Below are 20,414 nucleotides of genomic sequence, written 5' to 3' on the forward strand. Positions count from 1 at the left end.
AAACACAATACCAAAAATAGATAAACAGCAGAAGTAGTTTGATAGGAGAGAACTGAACATATAATGCCTAGTATTTGTGCTCGAAAGTGAAGTCACTCAGTCATGTCTGACTCTTTGTGACCCCATGGACTGTAGCCTACCAGGCTCTTCTGTCCATGGGATTTTCCAAGCAGGAGTACTGGAGTGGGCTCTAACAACAACAAAAAATAGACGTTTTATGTATACAATTTATTATTTAAGCATAAATGCCACTTGTATTCAGTCTCTGGTTACCAACTTGTACTTATGTATTCTTTGAAATAGAAGTTGTTTCTTATTTATTGTCCTGTGACCAATGACTGTTTTCCCAGAGATATTTTTGTAAAAACAATCTTGAGTTGAAAGAATGGAAGAGTCAGGGTTGGCTTTTGAAGATGAATTGCTTGATGTACCTCAAAGAAAATTAAATTTACAATATTGTGTTAAAAGGAGGCAAGATTCATCATACCATAGAAGTCAGCCCAAAGATGGATTGCTGCAAATGTCTTTTCATATGTTGTTTTGGTAAAAACCTAACTGGGAGAATTTTGTAAAATAAATGCAAAATGATGAATAAGCTACATCATTCTTATTCACATATCTTCTCTTTTATTAAATGGTAGCAAAAGGAATAGAATGCTTGCCTAGAATGGACAGGGCTTCTCAGGTGGCACTAGTGGTAAAAAGAAACCCACCCTGCCAATGCAGGAGACATAAGAGATGTGAGTTCAATCCCTGGGTAGGGAAGATCCTCTGGAGGAGGGCATGGCAATCCTATCCAGTATTCTTGCCTGGAGAAAGAATCCCATGGACAAAGGAACCTGGCGAGCTACAGTCCATAAGGTCTCAAAGAGTCAGACACAACTGAAGCAACTTAGCATGCACTCACTAGGATGGAAAAAAGAGAGTTTTTATAAGGAGGATATGATCACTGTTTACCCACAGAGTATGTTCAGTATTAAGTCAGTAACTAAATTATTATTGGTTGATTTGGTAAAAATTTATGGAGTTCGAGAAAGCATAAAACTCCTTAACTCCACATATTTTATTCTCACCCGGGGGAAAAAAAAAAGGAAACCTGGAAAGATATTTTGAAATCCATCCAGAATCTCTGACACGAGGTGAGCAGAGCAGGATTTTAATAAATTAATAAGTACATATAATAATCAGAGATGGTATTTGGTGTTTTAAGACAATGTTCAGTTTTTTTAGATTCTAAAACTGCACACATTGGTTTAATTTTAACTCATGACAGGAACAGTCTAAAGCTATTCAACCTGTTGCCTTGTTCTATAGATGTGTATGGACTCAGAAAAACACATGATCTACACCTTCGGTGGTAGAATTTTGACATGTAATGGCAGTGTAGATGACAGCAGAGCCAGTGAACCACAATTCAGTGGATTGTTTGCTTTCAACTGTCAATGTCAAACCTGGAAACTTCTTCGAGAGGACTCCTGTAATGCTGGTCCTGAGGACATCCAGTCTCGGATAGGACACTGCATGCTATTCCACTCAGTAAGAATATTCTGTACATTGTCTTATGTTATTTTGTCATGTATCTCTCAAAAGAAGTGGTGCAATCTAATTCTTCAGTAAGAGAGCAAAACTTTTCATTAGAAATAAATAAGTGTTGACAATGATAAGGAAAAACAAAATTACCTTTATCAGTGAACTGTTTGCTAATTATATTTCCGATCAGCCTAATAATTCCTAAGTAGTTACCTCAGCACTTTTATGACTGACTTCACTGCTTATATGTTGTAGCTATTTCTCTTTCTTACATAGCTTTCAACTTACTGTTTTCTCTTAGCATCTAGAAGGGTGATTTTATTATCTGTTCCTATTTTCCCCTCTGCTACTCTCCATTAAGTGCAAAGAATTAAGAATTGAGTTTATAGAATTGGAATTAAAGTTTATCAGCAAAAACCAGCATACAGACATTTAATTTTTTCAAGTGTTATAATGAAAACATGGGCTCCTGCTATGAACAAAACTTTAAAAGTGTACTATGAAAGATTTTTAACATACCAAAGTGGACAGAACAGTGTAATAAATTCCTCGTACTTATTTACTAGTTTCAGCAATTACTTGTCTGTTCTTAAATTTCATTGTGTTGGGTATCTTAAAGCAAATTCCAGACATTATATCATTACAACTATAAATACCATAGTGTGTCACTAACAGATAAAGACTTTTTAAAAGCATAATTTTAGTATGGTTATGAAACCCAACCAAAGTAAAAACAATTTCTTTATATCGTGTAGTACTACACTCATTTTTCCACTGCCATGCTGAAAAATACTTTTCATAGTTGGTTTATCTAGGTCAGGATCCAGAAAAGGTCTGTGTATTGCATTTGGTTGTTAATAACTCTGAAATTTCTTTTAATCCATGAGACTACTCCCCCTTCCTTTTTTTTTCCCCCTCTGTATACTGCTTATTTGTGTAAGTAAGTCTCATGTGTGCTTTGGAATTTCCCATGTTCTCAGTTTGACTGGTTTTTATCATAGTGTCATTTAACATGATCCTCTGGTTTCCATATTTCCTGTGAGCTGGTATTTAGATCTGGAGGCTTAATTTTAGATTCCTCTCCTTTTTTGAATGGGCCAAAAAGGGAGTTGGAAGTATTCTTCACAGCTGGTCCGATTATAAAACATAAAGGGCATTTAATGTGTAGCTGTCACAACTTTGGCGATGTTAAAATTGTTCGGGTGGGTTTAGGTGTTATCACCTGATTGATCAGTTACGAAGTTCCCTGTCAGCTTTTCATCTAGTGGCTCTAGCAGTCATTGTAGTCTATAGTCATAGACTAGATTTTAGTAGAATTTGGTAAGTGGTCATTTTTCTAATTACCTTTTTCTTTATTAACTGATTCTGCTATAAAAACTTATCCTCATTAACTAATTGACTACTCTAATATGTAAACCACACAGGATAGGTAATATAAATATTTTGATTGTTTTCCTCTATTGTCTTTTCATTTTAATGAGCTGAGGCTCCAAAATTTACCAATGAGTTTTTCATAGGTATTATTATAAACTCATGGATTTTTATGTATTTGATGTTTTTAACTTCCTGTCATTATTCTTTTTGATTCCTTAATTTTTCTCCATCTTTGACCAGTGGGAGTACCCATCTCCCAGTATACCTTTGCATATATACACACACATATATACATATGTCTTTTTTAGTAAGAGGAAAAAAAAAATCATGAGTTCATATTGATATGTCCAAGTTAAACTTAAGATTATAGAATTTAAAATTTTATATCTTTGTTTTTGTGAAGCTTTATGGTTAAAATCCTACTTCCTGATGATATGTTACTTGCTCTTTCTATAATAGTTTCATGAATAGCAAAACTAATAGAATCACTGAATGCTGTTTAAGACTGCTTTCTGATTATTTTTCTGTTTAGAACATAGCCCACTAGGGATGGGTAGTCAAAAAACGAGAATTAAAAATCGCTAGAAATACTACGACTTGTCTGCATAATCATGTGTCTCTGTCCTATTGTATCTGTGTATATAGGCTTACTTGTTTCTTTTTTTTTTTTCAAATTTCAGACATTATTTTCTTTTACTTTGATTTTCTAATTAAGTAAAGACATTTGCATAGTTCTTAAGGCAAAACTGTCAGTATGTTGTTGGAGAGATATGGTTATTTTCCCTGTCTTTCTGTTCTGTTCCTTTCCCTGTAGCTAATTACGTATTACTAGTTTCCTTTGTTTCTTTTTGAAGAAAGAAACAAACACAACACACATTCCTTTTTCTCCTTCCATACACAGAGGTAGCACCCTATATGCATTACTCTGCACCTTGTTTTTTTTTTTAACTTCAGTAGGATATCCTAGCGATTATCCCTTAGCAGTATATGCAGAGCTTCCTTTTCCACTTTATACCAGTACAGTAAGTACTTCATTGCATGGAATCTCTCATAAATTACTCCTCTAGAGGTTTAAATTTTAAAAGAATTATTCTGAATTCTTTGTGAAAATGACTTTTTTTCTTCTTTCCCATTTTTTATTTTACAGAAAAATCGTTGCTTATATGTATTTGGTGGCCAGCGATCAAAGACCTATTTGAATGATTTCTTCAGTTATGATGTGGATTCTGATCATGTAGACATAATATCAGATGGTACCAAGAAAGACTCTGGAATGGGTAAAGGCACTTAGTGATTCTTCTCTCATGTCTTAATTACTTCAGGTAGAAGACTATAACCCATTAGCTTTTCTTTCTAACCATTCTTAATGCTTTTCTCATTTGTTTAATTGAAGTAATTCTGAATAAGAGGAAAAAAGTCTCTACCAGCTAAATTATTTAATTCAACCTGTTTAAAAATGCTATATGAATTATTATTATGATGATTCCCTTTAACAGAAAGACAATATGCAAAATTGTAAAGGGATTATTTATATGTGTGCTTGTTAAGGGTGATTATAAGAATTAATAACTTTTAAAAACTATATGATCCTGTATTTGCTAATTCTTACCACCTTCCATTTTCACTAAGGTGACTTATATGTTAGATACATATAGTAGAGTATGTCTTTGTTCTTGAGGGAAGATTTCACATCGTTCATTGGTAACTCTACACTCGCAGCATCCAGAAAGTTATTCTCCTAATGATAAGGTGATTAGTTTGCCTGAGATAATCCCAGTTTATACATAATTATTATAAGTGCCTAATTAGAGCTATAGGGTAAGAAATTAGATTAGCTTGCTTTTCCTTTTATCTATTTGTTTTTGCTTTTCCTTTTACTATTTATTATATAGATATATTTATAATAGTTGCTTATATTTAGGAAGAATTTTTAAAAAAAAGCTAACACCATAATAAAAAAGTACATGCGAGGCAGTTTGACCCTTAGGATCTTTCTCCCATACTTCCTATTGGGCAGAGGCTAGAATTTCATATCCTGGAGAAATAGAGGCTCTGTGGAGGCAGGGAGAACAGGGTATAAAATAGAATTAAATCCATGTACTGAATAGTGGAACTTCTAACCCTTTCCCTGCTCTTAGGATGCTAGGCATGTGTCTTCTACAGAAGTTTAGTACCACCTTCTCTAGAGGAAATATGTGGTCTCATAGAAAAGATTTCCAGATACGGTTGTTTGGGGATACCTGCCCCCCCTGAAATGCCTGCTCTTTCTGGCTAGCCCCCAGTGCGGTGGTTGCTTTCATGGCCCAGTCCCCTACAGTGTTCCCCATTGTACCCATGATATTGTCAGTTAAATTGTATTTCTTCACTGTAAATGAACTCTCAGTTAATGATCAAGATCAGTTTTCTTAGAGAAAAGGATATTGCAACCATAAAACAATAATAGGATGCAATGAAAGGTCAGAGACTAAGAAAGACCTTTTGGAAATAAATTTTGTTAAAAAGTAGAAGAGTTGTAAGACATCTCCTGAGAAATAGACAAAGAGACAGAGATGGTGGAAATTGGAGAAAATTAAGGACCTTAGAAAATCAGTGTAAGAGATCCAGTGTTGAACTAATAAGTTTCTCTAACTATGGAGAGCAAGGAGAATGTTGGAGACTAGATTATAAAATGAAGGACTAACAGAAAATTTCCCTAAACTGAAAAGTATTGGTCTGCAGATTATAAATGGCCCCTTTTGGATGTCAGTACCTTGAATTAAAAAAAAATAAAAACAAAAACCTTCTCAGTCAGATGACACATCATTGCTCATTGTAGAATTTTACATATCAATCATAAAAAGAATATCTAAAAAGCTACCAGTGTAAAATGAGGTCACATTCAAAGAAATAGGTTAATGCTAGAAATTTTCAGCAACATTGGAAGCTATAAGGGGAAACAAAGTCTTAATAATTATGAGGGAAAATTATCATCAACCTGGAATTCTATTTCTAGCCAAACACCCAGGAAACAAGAGGGAAGAAGTGGTATTTTCAGATATACCAGGTTTATTAGTGGGGTATGTGTGTGTTTGAGGTAATAGAGAACCAAGAGAATGGCTTAAACAAATTGGGAATCTTTTCTCTCACAGGATGAGAAATCCAGATATAGATAATCTGGGACTGATGTAGTGATTTAAGAAATGTCATAAATGCTCTCAGGTTCTTTTTTATCTGTTTTTCTATTTTTAACTGGTGGTAACCTCATGATGGCAAGTTGACTGACACACCTCTAACATCATGCCTTCCTTCCAGATAGGAAAAAAGGAAGCAGAGCAAAATGTGCCCAGAAAGCTCCCTATTGACATTTCATTGACTAGAACTGTGAAACCTGACTTCAGGAGAGTCTGGGAAAGCAAGCATTTAGCTTTTCCTGCCTTTGTATAGTATAGAGTAAGGGATTTGGAAATGGCTATTGGATCATGCAATTAACAGTGTCTGCCACACAAGATTTAAAAAATGATAGATATTTTATGCACTCTTTTTCAGAAGTTAGTACGTCATATATACTAACAAAAAGGAGTAAAAGTAGTTAAAAAGAAAACATTCTGAGAACTGAGGGAAAGAGAATCTATCACAGGAAAGCAGTGAAGGGCCATCCCAACGTGATACCTGCACAGCAAATGTATGAGTACCCAGTTCATATTGGAGTAGGAGGACATAGGAAAATGGATCTCTCCTCCTCACCAAAAAGTGGCGTTGACTAAAACTAGATAAAAGTAGACTAAATAGATGTTTGAGCAATTGGAATAAAAAAAGGTATTAATCGGTAAATAATATCTGAGGTAAGAGGATAGGAACACAGTAGGAAAAGAAAATATTTTTAAAAGCAGACATCATCATAGTACAGTTTTTGGCTCTACAATGAGCAGTATTCCCCTCTTCATAATAATACAAAAACTAAAGTCAATTTAACCAAAAATTGGGATAAAATTTAGTGGGAAGATAGCATCAATGTTGTAAAATTCTTTGTCTACTATAACAAGAAGTTGGTAGGTGCTGATATTATGTAAAACTATGGAAAGAAATGGGCTTCCCTTGTGGCTCAGCTAGTAAAGAATCCACCTGCCATGTGGGAGACCTGGGTTGGGAAGATGCCCTGGAGAAGGGAATGGCTACCCACCCTAGTATTCTGGCCTGGAGAATTCCATGGACTGAAATTCCATAGAAAGAAATATTCTAAGAAATGACTAATAACATTATTTATCATATCTAAAATTGTCTATCTTGTTTACTCATTTATTTTCTACTACCATAGGATAATGTGGAGGTATATGATTTAATCTTTGATTTCCTCTCACTTTTCAAACTTAGTCTGATTTTCCATTAAAATTACTAGGAAGATGGAAGTAATAACCCCCTACAATTCTGACACAGCTCTGCCTGAAAAAAAGGTAGTGAAAATAGTAATTGATTCAATAGGTGTGTGTTAAAAACTTCTACATGTTGGCTCATGCTAGACTAGGGATACGTTGGAACTATATGATCATGGTCTCTCAGAGTGCTTATAATCCATCTAGTAAGTAATGTTCTGGTGGATTATAGTTGTTCAGTTGCTAAGTCATGTCCAACTCATCATGACCCCATGAACTGCAGCTTGCCATCCCTGTCCTTCACTCTCTCTCAGAGTTTGCTGAAACTCATGTCCATTGAGTCGATGATGCTATCCAGCCATCTCATTCTCTGTCACCTGCTTCCAGTGCCCTCGATCTTTTGACCATCAGGGTCTTTTCGAATGAGTCAGCTCTTCACATTAGGTGGCTGAGATACTGGAGCTTCAGCTTTAGCATCAGTCCTTCTGATGAATATTCAGAGTTGATTTCCTAATGGCTATTCTTTATTTAGACCCTAAATGCCAGTTACTAAGCATGGAACTTCATAAATAGTTCTAATTGGTAGTATTATTTTCATTTACCAGATGAGAAAAATTGAACTTAGTGAAGTACTATCTCATTAATATACAACTAGATAATGATACAGCCAGGGTTTAGAAGTTGAGGTGCAAAGAAGGTTTTTCGTTTGTTTTTTTTTTTTTTGAGGTGCAGAGGTTTTTTGTTTTTTGTTTTCTTGATCATACTAAAGTGCTCCCCAGGATTAAAAGGGAAAAGTGGCGAAGTGATAGTGGTAAAGATTCAGCAAAAAAAAATGCACTATGACAATAAATAGGCTTTAATGACTATCATTTGAATATTTTTTCAATGAATTATTATTATTTAGTAATTTGCAGAATTGGTCAGTATATTTCATTCATTGCTATGGTTAGCTTTAGGGCCAGCAATGAATGGCCCCAATTGTTCTTTTTGTTCAATTTTGTTTTGATTATAAGAGTAATAATATGCTTGTTGTATTTGAAAAATACAGAAAGATGTAAAAAAGAAACTATATCAAACCATTCAGACATAATCTGTTAACATTTTAATGTATTTCCTTCTAGTCTTTTTAAGCTTATTTATTTTATAAAATTTAGCACAATTTTATATTCCGCTCCTGGAGAAGGGAATGGCAACCCACGCCAGTATTCTTGCCTGGGAAATCCCATAAACAGAGGAGCCTGGTGTGCTATAGTCCATGGGGTTGCAAAGAGTCAGATGTGACTGAGTGACTGACAGTGCTGTTTTTAAACTTACATTAAATTGTGGTATTTTTTTTTTTTTGTCATTATGGTTTTATTACCAAAAGATAAGTGGATTTATTGCTTAACTACTCTTTAATCAACTTTTATAAAATGAAAGTCACCAATATTGGTATGGGTTCTTTATTTTTTTTATTGCTTTGTGGTGAATTATCCCATAATGCGAGCAAGTTTTTTTGTTAATTTAATAGTAATTGTTGATCATTTACTAACATCTAAGTTTGGCCTTCTCCCTTCCTTTCTCCCAAAATATTTCAGTGCCTTATATATGCCAGTTATGTTTAGGTTCATAGCTGTGGACTAGAGGATAAGATCCCTGCTCTCAAAGGACTCATTTTAGTGAAGAGAGACCTACACTTGCTTTCTAAGCACTGTGAAGAAAAAAAATTGAATGCTATAATAGTGAGTAACATGAGAGGATCCAGTTAGATAGAGTAGGTTGGGAAACTGTTTCTGAGGAGGCAGTCTTTAAGATTTCAGTCAAGAAATAGAGAATTAGAAAGAACTGTGTTACAAACTGAGAGAAGTGCATGTACAAAGATTTCAAAGCAGGAAAGAATTTAATGTGTTCCCAAAGCAGAGGGATCCAGTGCATATCAAAGGTGAGGCAAGTTATGTGAAGTGAGGTTGGAGAAATAGTTAAGTCTGATCATTCAGTGCCTTGTACAATACAAATACAAGAAATTTGGGGGTTTTTTCACCTAAATAATATAGAAGGTTTTGAAAGGTTTAATGCTAAGGGCTTTTTTGTTGTTGTTTTAATTGAAGTGTAGTTGATTTACAGTGTTCTGTTAGTTTCTGGCATACAGTTGATTTAATTTTCTATAGTATGTGCATATTCTTGCCACCTGTTGCCAAGAATACACACATACTATAGAAACTAGCGTGCTGCAGTCCCTGGGGCCACAGTCACACACAACTGAGCGAGTGAACTGAACCGAGTGTGTGTATACATATTTATGTATATATATTTATGCTTTTGTTCAGATTCTTTTCCATTGTAGTTTTTTATAAGATACTGAATGTAAAGTTTTCTGTACTACACAGTAGGACCTTGTTACTTGTCTGTTTTACGTATAGTAGTTTGTATCTACTAATCCCAGATACTTACTTTATCCCTCCACCCCCATCCTTTCCCCTTTGGTAACCATTAGTTTGTTTTGCCTGTGAACCTGTTTCCATTTTGTAAATAAGTTTGTTTGTGTCGTATTTCAGGTTCCATCCACATGTAATTTGATATCTTATGGTTTTTGTCTTTCTCCATCTGATTTACTTCAGTTGAAATGATAATCTCTAGGTCCATCCATGTTGCTGAAAATGAATGCTAGGGTTTCGATCTGATTAAAGTTTTGAAAATATCATTCTTTTGTCTAAATGTACATTTTCCAAGTGTTTAATATTGACAGTATGCCTGTAAATTGCATTGTCCAAAGGTTATGTGTACAACAGGCTATGTTCACATCCTTTAACTGAAGATTTTTATGGCAGAGTTTAGCATCTGGTTAGAACCTGCCTAAAACTGTTGCCATTATTACTTAGAGTTGTGAAACCTCAGCGGCTCTGCTGGCATATTAGAGTGAAACTGAAGTTACTTTCTTCTCATTTTTCTTTATTATTTTTTCCATCTCTCCCTTTCTCCTTTCCTTAGGTCACTTCCTTCCATCCTCCTTCCTTTATTTCTCTCTCTTCCTTCCCATTTCCCCCTTCTTCTCTGCTCCCTTCTTTAAGTCCCCTTGTTTCTCTCTCTTTGTCTGTCTTCCTAGTGCATCCTCCACTCCTCCCCTAAGAGGGGCTTCTCAACGGTGGCCAGGATTGAGAATCACTCTTCTAGCTCTCCAAAGCCTATCTCAGTCCTTAATCAAGTAAACCTGGACAGGTTACTTAATGTTACACTTTATTTTGCACGTCTATAAGTGACCTAAATTATATTTTAAGTAAAATGGTATCTCATAGCCACTCTAGGAGTAGAAGTGGATTGACACTGGTTTGGGCTGGTGTTATTGTTTTGATAAGTTTCATAAGTGTTTGTCAGTACTGCCTACAGGTTCATTGATCTATCCAATAATCAAGTCATACTAGTTTTACCTCCATCTTCTCTGTGTTCTCATTGCTAGTTCACTAGTTTGGCCTGCCAACACCTGTTTGACCTCTGTCTCTAGTATTCTTCTTCCTGTGTATCCCATCCCTCCCCCAACCCTTTCTTCACACTTTAAGCAGAATGCAGCTGTTTCTGTGTTACCAATTAAGTACAGAACCGTATACTAACATTTATTCAACAAATATCTTTTGGTCACCTTCTAGGTGCCAGATAATCTAAGCACTAGGATAAAACTATAAATAAGAGCTCTGACTTCATAGATATTGTAGTTGTGCATAGGGAAGAAAAAGAAGTAGATTAACACCTTACCTTTTGATTAGTACTAATAAGATAAGAAAATACCCTTATTTTTGGCCATGCAACACAGCTTGTGGGATCTTAGTTCCTGAACCAGAGATCGAACCCAGACCCCCAGCAGTGAAAGCTCCAAGTCCTTATCACTAGACCACCCCAGGATTCCCAGAAAATCTTTTAAAAATATAAACCTGGTCATTTTTCTCTCCCTTGCTTAAGATGGTTTTTTTAAAATTGTTCTTCTTTGCCCTCAGATTAAGTCTAAACTCAGCCTAACTCACAGATTCGTTTATGATATGCCTCAGCTTAGTTAGTTCCCCATTCTTGATATCCACCCTCACCTTGCCCCTAATTCTTTTTTTCATGACCACTGAATATTAATTATCGATGGCATATTTTTTCATGCCTTTGAATTTTTTCCCATACTGTTCTCCCTGCCTAAGTCACTCTTTCCTCCTGCCTCCAAAGTGTAGCTGATTTTTGCTCATCTTTCAGATCTTAGCTTATAGAGCATTGTCTCCTGAAATTCTTTAACTCCTCAAACCCAGGTTAGGGATTAGAGCATATCGTTTTAACCTTAGTTGTTAACATGATTCTGAATACTCATCTGGCAGTATAATCTTGACTCTGTTTTTCAAAACCTGAAAAAAAAACTGCTGAAATACACAGACTTTATTCAGGATTTCTTAAAGAGTATGCAATTTTTTCAGTACTCTTAATCTAAAATTTTTTTCACTGGCTTAAGTTGGACCAATTAGAAGACCTCATGTCAGAATTGTGGTATGTGTATTGTCCTCCCATAGAGTTACTTTTAGCTGATTTTTAAAAGTCTGTTTAAATTTTAATTTTATCTTGCTAAATAATTATTTATTTTGTAAGCCATTCAAAGTCCTTTTAAGGACAAGACAGAGTACTATTTAAACTTCTATATTATTAAATATTCTTAGAAAATAGCAATTTTATTATATGGATGCTCTGTAGTTTATTTAAACATTCTATTTATTAACTTCTTTTAAACCTGTTTTATTATAGTTAATTAGTATAATTTGAGATGGACTTAATACATAATTGCTATGTTTCTGTGATTTAGTAATGTGAGTTATTTGATTAAAACTGCTTTTATGTGAGCTTCAAATTGGATTGTTTACAGTCATAGAAGAAATTAGTATGAACTGTTGAGACTATCAATTAGAGATAGTATATCTAGTTGCAAAATTACTGCTTCTTGTTATAATTTCTTATTGTGTCAGATACTGTAAAATCTTAAATGATTGCTATTTATAATTACTTAAATGAATTAACTCAGATTTAGCCTTTTAAGATCTAAAGAAACATCAACTCCTTTTTTTTTTCAACTCTAATTTTTTTAACTAGAGTGTAACAGTTTTCCTTAGAAGGAAATTACAATTTAAATCAGTGGATTGACAGCTGTTTAGAAAAAAAGGATTTACTGGTATTGTGTCTAACACATACATAATTACATCAAAATTCAGCACATCAAAAATTTGAGTGTATTTCTGAATAACTTTTGGCAATAGGTCTGTGAACACAGGGGGTTAGCAGACTTCCCATATGTAAGCTCTGTTTAACACTAATTGAAAATTATGTTTAGAAGATCTGTCACACAACTAGAACTTTATGGTTTGCTCTAGAAACTCAGCTGACAGTAATGGAACTACTTTCTTATATTTGTTTTTTTTTATTCAAGGAACAAACATATATTGTGTCTTCAACATTTGCCAGATACTAAATAGGGCACTGATGATACAGAACTCTTACAAACATCTAGTTCCTATTCTATAGTAATTAGTGTGTTTACTTGTTGTGTTCCTTAAATTCTGTTGACTATTTTCCCACATCTGCCAGTGTTTATACCATTCTGTCCTAACCATAGTGGCAGATTGTTATAATTGAAAGAATAGTGAATTCAGAATCAGAGGATTTGATCTTTCTTCATCTGGGTCTGCCACTTATCCTTCTGTAACTTTGGCAAAATTGTGTAATTTCTCTGGACCTGATTGTTCATCTGAAAACAAGGGGATTGGACCAGTTCATCTTAAAGGCTCATCATCTAGCTCCAAAATTTTGACAGTTATATTTTGTTCCTTTTGCTGTTATCAGGCTGTGAAAATTAAAAATGAGGGCTGTGTTAGTCATGCCTGCAAGGTTTGATTTATCTATAAACATTTTGATGAAAACTTTAAATGCAAAATCTTACTGATTTTCAGCCTGGGAATGTGCTTATTGACATTGGTGTTTTGTTTTTCTTTAATCTTTGTGTGTGTGTGTGTGTATAAGTTCCTATATTTTTGACCCTTCTACTCTTACCAGTTAACTAAATAAGGTCAGTTCAGCAGTATAGAGAAGACTCTGAAACTAATGTTTTGCTGTCATTTACACAAATGAGTTACTGAGTTAGGAGATGGGAGTGCCTATTTTTAATGTAACTAGATTTCATTGCTTTCTGTTTAGCATCTTTTGTATTAGGTGTGCCATTATTCTGATAAATTGGATTATGTACTTTTTTTTCCTCAACATTACTGGTGGTAATAACTTTCCATAACTTCCCCCTTTCACTCTTGCAAGGGTGTTTTTGGCCATTAGAAGCTTGTAAAGTTATTCATATTTTCAACATAAAATTTAGGTCATTTGGGACGTCCCTGATGAAGTGGATAAGAATCAGCCTGCCAGTGTAGGGGACATGGGCTCAGTCCTTGGTCTGTGAAGATTCCACCTGCTGGAGAGCAACTAAGCCAGTGTGCCACAAGTACTGAGCCCATGCTGTAGGGCCTGCAAGCCGCAGCTCCTGAGCCTGTGTGCTGCAACTGCTGAGGCCCCTGCTCCCAGAGCCTGTGCTCCACAGCCAGAGGAGCCACTGCCGTGAGAAACCTCTGCACCGCAACGAAGAGTGGCCGCCACTTGCCATAACTAGAGAAAGGCTGCATGAAACAACGAAGAACCAGTGCAGCCAAAAGTGAAAGAAAAAAAGAAAATTTAGGTCATTTGATAGTAAATGTGAATTAAAGTTCACCTGTAAAAACAAACATTCAAGAACACTAAAGACAGTTTTGATAATGAAAGATAATATAATACTACCAAGTATTTAGAAAGGTACAATTTTGTGCAGATTAATGGAAGGGAATGCAACAGATACTATAAAATATACCTAATTACATATGAGAATTTAGTATATGGTAAAGTGGCATTTCCAGTCAGAGAAGGAAAACAGATTATGCAATAAATGACACTGAGATGTCACTTAAGACCTGACAAGCAAAAAGCAAAATCCTGACTCTAATTGATGTCTATACACAACAAAAAAAATTCTGGGTATACTCAAGTTTTATACTTAACAAATAAAAATATAAGTCTAATTGCTTTTAATAATCTAGGATGGAGAAGCCTTTCCAACCTTGACAGAAAACCTAGAAGCTGTTAAAAAAAAAAAGAGAGAGAGACTTAGTTTGATTTTTTGCAAATTAAAAATTATATATGGAAAAATATTTAAGTGTCAAATGATAAATGACAAACTAGGAACTGAGACAAAGGTTAATGTCCTACTTTTTAAACAAAAAACTCTTACAAATCAATAAAAAAGGAACAATTTTCTAGTAGAACAGTGACATGATAGAACTAGATAGTTCAAAGAAAAAAACAATTCAAGTAGCTTGACAGATTTACTTTTGTATAATGATCAGTTCCATTCATAATTTTTAAAATGTAAATTAAAGGATCATTCATTGAATGTTGTTATCTAATAAAATATAAAATACATATACTCTTTGACCAAGCATTTTTTTCCAGAATTTACCCTGCTCACACATGTACAGATGCATAAAAGTAAGTTATACAGAGATACTTAATGTGACATTGTTTGCAAGAGTTAAGAAATCCAAAAACAACTTTACCCACCAGCAGCTAACCAGTTATGTTTGATCTATTTAGTGAGATGAATTCTTTGTAACTTCATGCAACTGAGATAGATGAATAAATAACTACATTGTTGGGTGTCAAAAGCTAGTTGGAATTTTACAAAAAGCAAATAATGAGTGGTAGAAACCCAGGTTCGGGTAAAATAATAGTTCTAATAAAATCCAAAAATTTATGTGAAACTGCAGAAGACCCAGAATTGCCAAAGTAATCCTGAGAAAGAAGGACAAAGCTGGAACTATAACCCTTCCAGACTTCAGACTATACTACAAAATGGAGTAACCAAAACAGCATGGTATTCACACAGAACAAATCAACAGAACAGAAAAGGAAGCCCAGAAATAAATCCACATACTTATGGTCAGTTAGTCTGCAACAAAGGAGGCAAGACTATACAGTGGAGAAAAGACAGTCTTTTCAACAAGTGGTATTGGGAAAACTGGACAGCTATGTGTAAAACAATGAAATTAGAACATTCCCTTGTCCAAAAATAAACTCAAATTCATCCATATATAAAAATAAACTCAAAATGGTTTAAAGATCTAAATGTATGAGGACACCATAAAACTCCTAGAAGACAGGTGAAACACTGACATAAATCTTAACAGTATTTTCTTAGATTAGTCTCAAAGCAAAAGAAATAAAAGCAAAAGTGAATGGAGCCTAATGAAATTTTAAAAGGTTTTGCACAACAAAGGAAACGGTCAACAAAATGAAAAGATGATCTATGGAATGAGAGAACACATTTGCAAGTGATGCAGCTAACAAGAAATTTATATCCAGAATATGCAAACGGCTCATACAACTCGATGTCGAAAAACAACCCAGTCAAAAAGTGGGCAGAAGACCTGAATAGAAATTTTTCCAAAGAAGACATTCTGGTGGCCTGGCTGTTAGTCGTGTCTGACTCTGCGACCCCATGGCTGTAGCCTGCCAGGCTCCTCTGTCCGTGGAATTCTCCAAGCAAGAATACTGAAATGAGTAGCCATTTCTGTCTTCTGGGGATCTTCCCAACCCAGGGATAAAACCCAAGTCTCCTGATTCTTTACCGTCTGAGCCACCAGGGAAGCCCAAAAAGATTCACAGCATCGCTAATTATTAGAGAAATGCAAATCAAAATCACAGTGTGGTATTGCCTCACACCTGTCAGAATGGCTATCATCAATATGTCTACAAATAGCAAATGTTGGAGGGGGTGTGGAGGAAAGGGAACCCTTGTATTCTATTGGTGGAAATGTAAATCCGTGCAGCCACTATGTAAAACAGTATGGAGGTTACTTTAAAAGCTAAAGATAGGACTATCACATGATACAGGTATTCCATTCCTGGGTGTATATTTGGAAAAAGTAATTTGCAAAGAAACATGAGCCCCAATGTCAATAGCAACACTATTTATAATAGCCAAGACATGAAAGTAACCCAAGTGCCTGTCAACAGACAGTTGACCTAAGAAGATGGCTAACTGTCCATGTGTGTATAAATATTTTTGTGGGTTAGTTGCTCAGTTGTGTCCGACTCTTTGCGACCCCATGGGCTATATGTAGCTTACCAGGCTCCTCTCAGCCATAAAATAAGAATGAAATACTGCCATTTGCAGCAGCATGGACGGACTTAGAGAATATAATGATTAATGACATGTCAGAGGAAGACAAATACTATATAATACCACTTGTTTGTGGAATCTAAAAAAATAATACAAATGAATATATATAGAAAATGAACTTCTGGTTACCTAAAGAGAGGAGGAAGGAGGGACAAATTAAGAATAAGGGATAAACAGATACAAACTACTGTTTATAAACCCATAAGCAACAGGGATTTCCTGTATAACACAAGGAATTGTACCCAGTATGTTATGATAACCCATAATGGACTACCTGGAGAAGGAAATGGCAGGCCACTCCAGTATTCATGCCTGAAAAATCCCATGGATAGAGTAGCCTGGTGGGCTATTGTCCATGAGCTCACAAAGAGTTGAACATGACTGAGCACACAGCACATAATGGAATATAATCTGCAGAGAAAAGAATCACTGGGCTGTACACCTAAAACTAACAAAATAAATCAATTTCAATGAAAGTAAATAGTAGTTTTAAACTGGAGCTACTGCTGAAACTGAGTAGGGTCTCATTCAACACTTTAAATGTCCCAGATTTGGAAGAAAGGAATGTGGCATACACTGTCAGTCGCTACTGTATAGTCATTAGCTCTTGTTAACCAAACCATGATTTTGTTTACTGACAAGTTGCCCAACCCCAGGAGTTGAATAGTGAATATTCTAAAATAGTCATTTTTATCCTTTACCAAATTATTTCATTTTCCCTGCCTTCCACGTGATACAGTTCTGACCAATGAGCACAAGGAAAGGCTCTAGGAGGACATTTGCAAAAACTATTTTCCAGAAGAAAGCAAATGCTGAAAGAGTCCTTTCCCTCTCTGGTTTGAATACTCTGTAAAATAATGTGATGCTTAGAGCTAGTACTGGCAACTTGAAAAGAATGGAAAGCCAAGAGAATTCTAAGAATGTTAACCTAGCATTATTATTTGGTTGAATTGCTGAAACCATTCTGGAACTATCTACTTGCAAAATTTTATTTTATGAACTAATTTATAATTATTCAGATTTTCTGTTACTTGAAGCTGAAAATATTCTAACAAATAGAGAATTTGTGGAAATCTGTTTTTGTTAAATTTCATATTTCTGTGAAAGTTGCTCAGTTGTGTCCGCCACTTTGCAACCCTGTCAGGCTCCTCTGTCCATGGAATTCTCCAGGCACGATTACTGGAGTGGGTAGCCATTCCCTTCTCCAGGGGATCTTCCCAACCCAGGTCTCCCTCATTGCAGCCAGATTCTTTACTCTCTGAGCCACGGGGGAAGCTCATATTTCTGTGGCAGTTCTGAAAATTATTTTTTCCTGTCTTAAAGTAATAATAATGAAAATGTAGGTGCATTGGATCATGAAGCAAAAATAGAGTTCAGATTAGTTCATGAATGCAAAAAAGTATCTTCCTCAGAAATTGAAATAACTTTTTATGTTTTTATCCTCCCTATAAGGTTTCCTTGTATTACAAATTCTGGTAATCTCGTAAATCAAAGAGGAAAAAAATATGTGAGTCAGCCTGTCAGATAAAATAAATATTTTACTTGATTTCCCTTTTATCTGTTCTATTTCAAGTTTTAAAGATGCTAATGAAAAAATAGTAGAGTTAGACGATTATCATTGTCATTTCTTGGAAAAACTATAGAAATAACAGGTTGGCAATAATAGTTGTATGTTGTACAATTCTTATTCTCTATTTTCGCAGACAAGAGCCCTTTCAAAATGTGTTCCTGACTAGCATATGATCTTGTTTGCTGATCTGTTTGATTAATTTTTGAGTCCGTTTTTCAAGAATGGTTAAAGTTCCTGGCATTCAGTCACTTTTTAGCAGTTGAATCTGAAATGCTTTAATATATTCTATGTTGCAGATCTTCTGTCCTTTGCCCCTCCTGTGGATACTGCCCATTAGAAACTATTGAATCTTTTCAAGACAGGCTTGTTTTCTTCTTGGGAAGAGAATTAATACAGAATTAATCATTATGACATGTTGGACAGAAAACTTCTTTCTTGGTTTTGACCTTTAGGTCTTTTTAGTTTTTGATAATGCCATTTTTGTTAGACTAGTTTTTATTTTTATAAAATTATTACAGAAATGATGTGATATGCATAATTAATAAAACAATTCAAATAATATAAAGTGCTATGAAATGAAAAGTATTTCTGCCAACATGGCTAACTAACATAAGCTACTGATTCCCTTCCCCAAAATCAGTCTTGAAAAAATAAAATGAGAGGCAGCTGGCCTCCATGAACTTTGAGACACAGGCAGTCTCTCCACTCAAATACCTTGAGTTAATTCTTGTTCCTTCACTATGGAAACTGGCAGTAGTAGCCCATACCACTAGTGCCAGAATCCAGAGAACAACATTATGGCAATGCAGAAACCCTAGTGCAGTGAAGGACTGATAAACACCGATGTGGACTGACCATCTCCTCTCAATAGTTCATTTCTTCCTCTCTCTACCTTCAGGTCCAGGGTTTCAACCTGGGATATACTTGCATAGAGATGTGGTAGTAAAAGGAAGTGATGTATCAGTTCTCAGTTTCTGTGCTTCAATATCTATCCAATGACTCTTTCCCTCCAGTTTTTTTAAACTCATTGGTGCTGATAGTAGTTAAGGCCTGGCCTCTGGTGACCCCTAGTACATATCTTGATAGAATTGCTGATACCCAAGAAACATTATCTCACAGAGAATTCTCAGTAAATAGTAATAACCTAAATGGGAAAAGAATTTGAAAGCAGACACTCGTATATATGGGAAAAGGAAAAGATATGGAGAACTGTGCAAGTATCAACTCTTAACAGCAGTTCCAGGAGAAGACAAAAATGAAATTTTAAGAAGTTGAAATAATTGAAGAATTAAAGATAATTGAAGAGATAAGTTTCCTAGAATTCAGAAAAGATAAAAGGTTTTAGATTGGTGAAAGGGCTTATAGTATGCTAAATGGGAAAAATAAGGGAGAACACATACTTAAGACATATTATTAAAGTGAAATTGGGAATGTTAAAGACATAAAGGAAATTCTGAAAGATTTCAGAGAAAGAGTTGGTAATCTGTAGGGAACAAGATAGATAGCTAGATATCAGTCAACAGCAAAGTGAATGGAAGAAAATAGTAAACTTTAAAAATGCTCAAGGAAAACATCTATGAACCAAGCAATTTATATCCCCCTAACTTTCGTATGATGGTAAAGTAAAATATTATCATATATTTTTGCCTTGAAGTTTACCATATGAAGACCTATATTGGAAACCCATTTGAAAACAAGACACATGAGAAATCTAGAGGTGAGAGGTGGTAATCAAATTATCTTGAGGAAATTTATTGTTGACTGAAGGAAAACATTAGAATCAAAATTCTAAGCATGAAAATATGATGAGGGAGGGGTGTGTTGTGATTGGACTTACAGAGAAGAAAATGTTCTGTATTATTAAAACTTTTTCATTCCAAAATGTCTTATACACAGTGCTTAAGACCTAATGGGCCTTTATTTCCTTTCAAGCTTCCTTTTCTTTTCCTGTGTCATATATCACTGCCACTGTTTCTTCTATCCCATGTCATTCTTTATGTTGGATTCATTTTTGTTTAGTTGGAATAGCTCCTCAAAGAATTTTTTCAGATGCAGTCATCAGTATAAACTTTAATATATCTGCTGATCCAAAAATTCCTTTATTTTGCCCTTACTATTGGGGTTGCTAGTTTAATAGGAAATAGAATTTTTAGTTCCATATCTTTTTAAGTTCCAAGAAATTTTTAAGTTAATTGCTGGATTGTATTCTAGCATTCTTTATTACTGATAAAAGGTCTAATGTTAGTTTGATACTTATTCCTCTGTATATAATAACCTGCTTTTTTCTCTCTGGAAGCTTTTAGAATTTTCTTTTAATCCCTGAATTTTTGAAATTTCACTAGGAGAT

The 20,414-nt window shown here is 34.8% G+C and overlaps 1 protein-coding gene across 5 annotated transcripts in view; it reads left to right on the forward strand.

The window, feature by feature from the left end:
• MKLN1 (muskelin 1) overlaps positions 1-20,414 on the forward strand; it is a 390,406-nt gene that overhangs the window by 332,085 nt on the left and 37,907 nt on the right. For all 5 annotated transcript variants that reach the window (XM_065938894.1, XM_065938895.1, XM_065938893.1 and 2 more), the window contains 2 exons: positions 1,315-1,536; positions 4,052-4,181. In XM_065938894.1, coding sequence (XP_065794966.1) covers positions 1,315-1,536; positions 4,052-4,181 — 352 coding nt within the window. The remainder of the gene's footprint in view (positions 1-1,314; positions 1,537-4,051; positions 4,182-20,414) is intronic.

This window comes from Muntiacus reevesi, chromosome 6 (genome assembly GCF_963930625.1).
Source record: "Muntiacus reevesi chromosome 6, mMunRee1.1, whole genome shotgun sequence".
Taxonomy (NCBI): domain Eukaryota; kingdom Metazoa; phylum Chordata; class Mammalia; order Artiodactyla; family Cervidae; genus Muntiacus; species Muntiacus reevesi.